General features: G+C 44.1%; 1 protein-coding gene across 1 annotated transcript; it reads left to right on the top strand.

Moving 5' to 3' along the window:
* Positions 1 to 2,712: 2,712 nt before the first annotated feature.
* FAM83D (family with sequence similarity 83, member D) lies at positions 2,713 to 5,218 on the top strand (the record flags this gene model as incomplete). Its single annotated transcript, XM_010289291.1, has 3 exons — positions 2,713 to 2,880; positions 3,785 to 3,909; positions 4,270 to 5,218. Coding segments are annotated over 3 exons (1,242 nt in total), but the record flags the coding sequence as incomplete, so codon positions are not given.
* Between the last annotated feature and the right edge of the window lie 2,442 nt (positions 5,219 to 7,660).

Below are 7,660 nucleotides of genomic sequence, written 5' to 3'. Positions count from 1 at the left end.
CCGGGACCCTTCTCGAGCGGGTCTGCGAACCGGAGCGAAAATCAGCAACGGTACCGACGAGCATCTTCTTCCTGTGGTACTAAGCGAGGCCAAGAGGCCATAGAACCCCTGTCGAGCAGAGAGAGCCTCGTTAGGAGGACAAGTTCGTAAACGCCCCACGGGCGGCACTCGCGTTGCTCCCGGGGTGGTGGGTCAAGAGTTCCCCGTCCACCCGCGCTGCCTGCGGAGCCGCTGCTACTGCTTACGGCCAAACCGCCCGCTGGCTTCGAGCTGATCTTGTTGCAAACGAACGGTTTCCTATGTCAGACTCCTTACTGATGTACTCACCCACAGAAACCTCCTACTGTCCCTTAAAGGACATGCCGTAAAAAAAGGCCTCTCTCATAAAACAACGTTATCTACAGAGATAATCCTGTGACTGTATCTCCTTTCTTCACCTCTTTCTCCTCATTAATCACCCCTAAGTAATGTGCAGACCTGCTCTTAGCAGGACTTCCTTCCCCAAGGAGTGGATGGTTTTGATCTGATGCAGAGTATGGCTTAAAAATCACACAGAGCAGTAACTTCTAACTGTTCTCCCTAACTCCTTGTGTTACCTGAGTTTATAGCCTTCAGCTGCAATCCCCAGGAGGGAACCACCCTTTGTGCTAGCAGCCATTCGATTGGCTTAGCTAAAATTTAAACGTATATCTTCCTCTTGGGGTAGCCCGGTGAAGCCACTCCTGGCTATATGTGTAATGTGCTCGCACGTGGTGCACCCTGAATTAGCAACTGTGCTTAGTCCCTGCCCGCTTCTGAGCGCAGACACTTAGGGTGTGTGTGAGGGTGACATGTAGGATGAGGCTTCTTGCCAGAAACAGTCATGGTTTCATCTACCTGAGAAGGACCGGTCTGGTGATTCAAGTAAACTCCATGAGAACATCTGTTTGTCAAAAAAAGTATACTTTGTAATGTTCTTGCTCGTAGCATCCTGCCGAATGCCCTCCCTCGCACCGAGCCAAGAGCCAGGCAAGGTGTTCTGCCACTGCTGTGTGCATGCCTGACCCAGGGAGTGTTTTTGTGGGCATGGAATGAAGAGAAATTTTCACTCCCTATAACTTAATATCAGATGCTGTCTGATGTTGCTTAATCATATCCGAGTTCTTTGGGTTAACGTGAGGAACAGGAAAACTTCAGATGCTGTATAGTGTCTTCTCAGCTCATTCAAATGCTGTTAGCTTGAGTGGCTAAAGGGGACACTGTTGCTATGTTGCCTCTGCTGTCCTAAATGGGTAAGCGTAGAGAAAAGGGGCTTCTCTGCCTCCTCTAAATGTAACTGTAGTTTTGCTCATTTTGAGTAAAAGTGTATTTCTTTTCCGGCTGCTAATTCTGGGATTAGAACTCAAATGTGCTGCTAATTGAGTAGTAGTAATTTGAAGCCACAGTGTCTCCAGGGGTATAAAAGAATTATGTACCTAGTGTTGTTTTTAGGGGTTAATTTGTTACTCATCTGGTCCTGTCAGAAGCATCTTGTTTATCTTCCTTTGACACTTAGACAAGTGGTAAGGTGGAGAAAAGCAGAGGAGACCTCCAAGAAGCGCAAGCATAAACTAACTTTATCTAGAAATACCAACGTGCCTGTATGTATTCTACTGAAGAACTCATCTGTATGGAGCCAATCCCTTAGGGAACAGGGCACAGGTGTGAACGCAAATCTTAGCCTGTTCTTGTGGGAACTGTTTCCTGTGAGTACAGGCAATGCCACACACAGTAGCTGTGTTGAATGCATATACACCTTGGGTGTGTTGCAGCAGTATGTGGATGCCTTATCTGATAAGGGCAGGTGCCAGGTACCCGAAGTGGCTGTATAATTGCTGTCCTTGATGCCTGTCTAATAGAAAGAGAATAGAAAAGTAAGTCATGAAGGCCAAATCCTTTATGCCTTTGTGTCTCCACAGAGATGTGTGTTCCTGGCTTTGAAGGGTGAGAATTCTAGCACACCAAAACAGTGTGCAGTGCAGCTCTGAATTAGCTGGAGAGATGGTTCGTACATGTAGGACTGTCATCTTGTCTTTGGCCCATTGAGAGAAAATCTTCCCATCTTAGGACTTACCCTCTATAAAGAGCTGTTGAGTGAGTGAAAGGATGGAAACTCAGAATACATCTAGCAAGAGTCTGGAAATAGTGTATTCAGTTTATACGTTGTCACAGACCTAGTTTATCTCTTGGTAACTTATATAGGAACAGCATTCCCTTCCTACCACACAAAGAGGAATCAGTTGGGGTTTGTGAGATGTTCAGCTGTGACAGTGAGGAGGCCATTCGAGCTGATGCTCCCGGAGGCAGTGGCTATCTGTAGCAGGTATGTGATGCTGGGAGGAGCAGAGGCAGCTTGTCTGGTCTCCTGATTCTGCTGTGATAGCTTCCCCAGTGTTACCAAAAGACCAGATAACAGGACGTTATGTGGGAAAGCAGGCTGTGAAAGTGTACAAAAGCAGCAGCAGACATGAGGAAGAAACCTTCAGGTTTATGCTTTGCACTCCAGGGCACAATGAATTTACAGAAACATTGTGGGAATATAGAAATCTTCTATAACTTGCCAGGGCCTGTGCAGAAGGACAAAGAAATGTGCATCTGGCCTTGACAGCGGCAGGAGAAAATGGCTGTGGGAATCCATGATCTGGTCTTGTGTAAAATAAAGCCCTTAAACAAGTGTTGTCACTTTTCTTGCAGGTGATTGCCCTTGTGATGGATTCCTTTACAGATATTGATATCTTTGGTGACCTTCAGGATGCCTATAACAACCGCAAAGTCCCTGTCTATATCCTTCTTGACCAGGACTTTCTACCCCATTTTTTGGAAATGTGCAAGAATTTGGGAGTGTGCCCTGAGCAAGAAAGTGTAAGTACTAAACGTGGGTCAGTGTGGGGCTTGTTTTTATTTTTTTGTGGTATAGTTTAGGGTTATGAATATCAAAGATACCCTTCTATAAAGCATGAAGCTTCCTTGAAAAGACTAAAGCATCCTGTCTGTTAGATAACTGATATAAAAGGGTGTTTTCTGAAATATTTCTCAGGTCTTGAAGATCAAGGTTCAATGATGCATGGTTTCAGTATAGTCTCTAATACAGCATGTGGAACTGCCCACAACTTGGCAAAAAAACATGTAGAAAAGGCACACCTACTCCTACCCAACACTGCCCATAGGTAGGAGCTATGTGCTGTAGGAACTACAGCGGTGCTGTGCAGCTCCCCGGTGTGCTGGGTGGAGTGTGCACTGTGATCCCTGTCCCAAAGAAGCAGCAATGCTCAAGCATTTAATTTTGCAAGATCTGAGTAGCTTTATTCTTTGGCTCAAGGAACTGCTTGCTAAGGAAAACACGAACATGGGAAGCTTAGGGGTGGTATAGATTTGGTAACATCTCTTTTCTTCACTAAGGCATAGTTGCTGTGTTTTAAAAGGGTGATTTATGTAATCCCCCTGATAAAAGCTGACATGACTGTGTTATGGCTTGGCTTGGACAGGCTTATGTTCACCCCAGTGAGAGTTTCTCTGGACGGGGAAGCAATTCTAGCTTCGTGGGCAGTAATTAATTAGAAATACCTGTTCTCTCCACAGAGTCTCCTAATCTAACAGAAATTTAGCACTGTGTAACTAATAACACTCACATACAGAAAATGTAAGGAAGCTCATTTCACTCCTATCTTCCATAGTGTGTGTAGCTGCTTTTAGGTAGAACTGCTAATCAAAATTTTTTGTAAGTTAACTCCTCTAATGTTACTTTTTCCCTTCTTTTCTGAAACAGCTGATGAGAGTTCGAACTCTCACTGGTAACACATACTACATGAGGTCGGGTGCCAAAATTGTTGGGAAAGTCCATGAGAAGTTCATGTTAATTGATGGCATTAGAGTGACAACGGGCTCCTACAGGTAAGTATCGGAGTCTGCTAGTGCCTGATGAAGCTGTAGAAAGAGGGGGTTCTGCAAGAAGGATGTATTAACTTTGCTGTTTTCCTAGTATTAATGAATGTCAATGGCAAGTGGACTAGCTGAGTCTAAGTGGACTAACACAAAACTTGAAACAGCTTTGGAAAACTGGTTTACCCAACTTGTTGCTAACAAACCATTTAGCCATGGCTAAATAAAGGTCTTCCTGAAGAAGACAGAGTGAATGGTCATATTGACTTTATAGCTTCCTTATGCACAGAGCTTCTAAGCTGAGTCTTGCTATCTGTAATTGCATATGTTAAAGTGAACTGGTGACTAACTCTGAATTTCTGTTTTCAATAGTTTCACGTGGTCTGATGGGAAGCTGAACAGCAGTAACTTGCTGCTATTGTCAGGTCAAGTGGTTGAACATTTTGACCTCCAGTTCAGGATTCTTTATGCCCAGTCAATGCCCATCAGCCCTAAATGCCCATCCAGCTGCAGGAACAGTGGAATATTTGATCACCTGGTGAACAGGCTAGAGTCCCCTAAAGAATATACTGTGGAAGGCAACTTGAGAGCAGAATTTGCCAGATTGTCTAGTACTCCAAAGAAATTCTTGAAAGAACTAGATCAGGCTGAAGATACTCCTGGAAGCAAACCTTGTGACCTGGGACATTCTTGCCTCTGTGAAGAGGAGTGGTTCAGCAATCAAGAGGCCATAGTGGAACGGAAAAGCGCATCAACTCAAACTGGCCCATGGGAGGAGAAGCCCGTAGTGACCATGTGTAATGCTGCCACGCAGACTAATGCTGTAATGGTAGAAACTGGCACTCAGACTTCTGTCGCTGCTAGAGTGACGGGCACTCAGACTTCAGTTTTGCTGAAGACGGCAGTGACACAGACAAAGGAAGATGAGTGCACAGAAACACCTCTGCTTCACAGAAAGTTGTTAAAAGAAGGATCTTCTCTGTCTGGAAAGGCTGTATCAAGTTCCAGTCTGCGATCGCTGTCATCATCTCAGTGTTCTCTTGCAAGCTCTACCAGCTCACTGTCTTCTCTCCGGTCCTTTGAATACTCTAGCAGTCACAGGGCAGAGTATTTCCAAAAATTGCATAAAGAGAGGCAATTCCACTACTCCACTATCAGGTCAAAGCTTAGCCACGTGGTGGATATCCTATCCCGGAGGCGACGTGTGCCTGAAAACTACATGACCCAATACACCAGCAGATGCAACCTAAAACAGAGGCGTGACATCAGTGCCAGCCTGCGCAGCCTCCGGGACGTTTCACTCTTTTCTTTGAATAAATGATTACTTCATTGAATGCAGATCACAAAAGCTCTGGTCTCAAATTGCAATCAGTCTGTACCTGCTTATTCTTCTACTTCCTTCCAGCACTTTTACTCTTTTAATAAATGTGTACATCACTCTCCAGCACTGTGTTTTATACTATGAAACTTAAATAAACCCCTCTTTTTATTACTTACAGTATAACTTCTTGCATGTTCCTCTTGCATCCATTAGTGGTGAAGGTTCACTTTAATTCTGGATGTTTAACCTAAAAAGTAAACTTATTACTGCTTTCTAGGGTTGCTAATGCTCTGGCTTAACTTATCTAAGTTTGGAAAAATCTGAGTCAGATGGATCTTGTTCAGAGTGGCTTTGGAGATTTAGCTTACATCAAGGTATACTCAATTTTTTTCTTTTTAATATTGGCTTTTATTTCTACTTTGTCTTTGGCATGAGAGGGAAACAACTTTTACGAAGAGCCACAAAGCTAATTTTATTCCAAGTCTGACTTTAGAGATATATACATTATTCTTCCACTAAAGTTGTGAAGGGTTTGTTGGAAGCAGTTGCAGGTTCTCGTCTTCAACTGTATACTTTTTCCATTGTTTAAACCTTCTGAGAGCTAACTAGCTCTTCAGTTCAATCATCCTCTCATGCCTTTGTCTAGATACATATGTTTTAAAAAGTGTGTATATACACACACCCTCAGAAAAGCATCTTTTAAAACCAAGACCAGGAAGTAGCAACTTGGCACTCCAGGATAGCTGTACCCATTTTAGCTACAGTACTGATGTAAATGTTTCTGGTATTTGAAACTAAAAGCTAGATATATTGGGCCTGTAGGACTATTAGTGGGAATGTACTGATGAAGTGCTGGGTTTTTTGTGCTTGTGAGTGGGAGATATCTGGAGTTCAGTGCCTTGCTGCAGCATGCCTGTTGTACTTCTCTTTTTGGGATGACTTCAAAGAACTTTGTCTCTTGTGCAACTTGTTACACAGAGTTAAGACTTTTAGTCTTAGTACTGTAAAATGAGCTTCCAATTCTGGCTCAGTCTAGGAATGTCTGAACCTTCTTGCTTCCATTAAGAGACCTGTGAACAGCTTCCTCCTCTGGAGTGAACTTGGAGGCAAGACAATCACTGAGGGCACATCATAAAGTCCCTGTTCAAAAATAAACTGAGAAATGCACTACGAAATGTTATGGTTTATGTTTGGTAATACCACTGTACAAGTAAGTTGTAAGAGTGGGAAAAAAAAACCCCACATTTTTTCTCTTTTAAACTGTCTTCTCTGAAATATTCTGTTTCCTGTTCTGTTTATCCTTTATCTACTACTTACTTGGTTTGAGGAGCTTTAGTGCCACTCTATAGTTTTTGAAAATACTCTCTTCAATATTAAATGGATCTTAGGTAAAGTTGCTTTGCAGAGACATTACCTGAGTATTTTTTAGCAGTACACTCTGTGTGTTTGTGCTTACTGGATTGCTTACTTAAGCAGTGTGTTGATTCTGTCTCTGAGATCTGACCTGTATGTTGTTCTTTAGACTTGCATCCTAGTACTTTAGTGACCAACCAGACTCCGAATTCTGCCGAGTCAAATCAGAGTCTGGGTAATGTATTCTCATTTATGGGTACGGGTGTCCAGTAGATGGCACGTGTCAGCCACTGTCTTGAATATTCCCATAAACAGCTATGAGTGAGTAGATGAACAGAAAAACATCCAAAACTCAACAAGACTGCAATGGAAGTGTAGGCAACAATGCTTGATTGTGTTAATTTTGGCATTTCTGTCTCTGAAATCTATATGGACAAAGAGCCTTAGCTACTTTTACAGCTTGGACTTTGGAGCAGCCACTCCCTCCCTACAGCTGTAAGGCAGATGTTCAAAGAGCTGCAGGTGGGAGAGAAAAAAAGAGCTCTGCCCGCACTATAAGAAGATCGGATACTTTCTTGCCTGATCCCTGGAGCTGGAACACTGGGAGTGAAGCAAGTTGCAGAGAGGGAGCCAAGATTGGCTTTGAAGGTCTATCTTGAGTTGTCCTTTTAGGAGTTGGTGTTCAACAGTGCTTGAATGTATGTAAAATCAGCTTTTTTCTCTGTGCTTTTAACTTCATTACACTGTGCAGCTGTTATGGAACGCTCACAGGAAGAGTTTACAAATAAACTCCTTTTGCCATGGGGGTTTTCACCTGATCATTGCTGAGCTTTGTTGTCGTATTTGTTTGGCGTGACTAATGCAGCGCTTCCCCGTCCGTTGGTGCTTTCCTGCTACGCCGCGTGTGCGGAGCAGCCTGGAGTGGAGCCGGCGCCGCGGGAGGGCCGCTCGCCCTCTCTGACCTTAGGAGCACCCGTTTGATCGGGGGCCGGGGGCCATGCCCGGGGCTGTGCTGGCTCGCCCTGCTTAATGCAAGGTTTGCTTTTCCTGCGGATGCTTCCCTGGGCGCGGGGGGAGGCCGGCCGCCCG

Source organism: Phaethon lepturus, unplaced genomic scaffold, assembly GCF_000687285.1.
Source record: "Phaethon lepturus isolate BGI_N335 unplaced genomic scaffold, ASM68728v1 Scaffold48106, whole genome shotgun sequence".
In the NCBI taxonomy this organism is placed as follows: Eukaryota; Metazoa; Chordata; class Aves; order Phaethontiformes; family Phaethontidae; genus Phaethon; species Phaethon lepturus.
The sequence above is the reverse complement of the archived record's forward strand: the minus strand, read 5'-3'. Positions and strand labels throughout refer to the sequence as shown.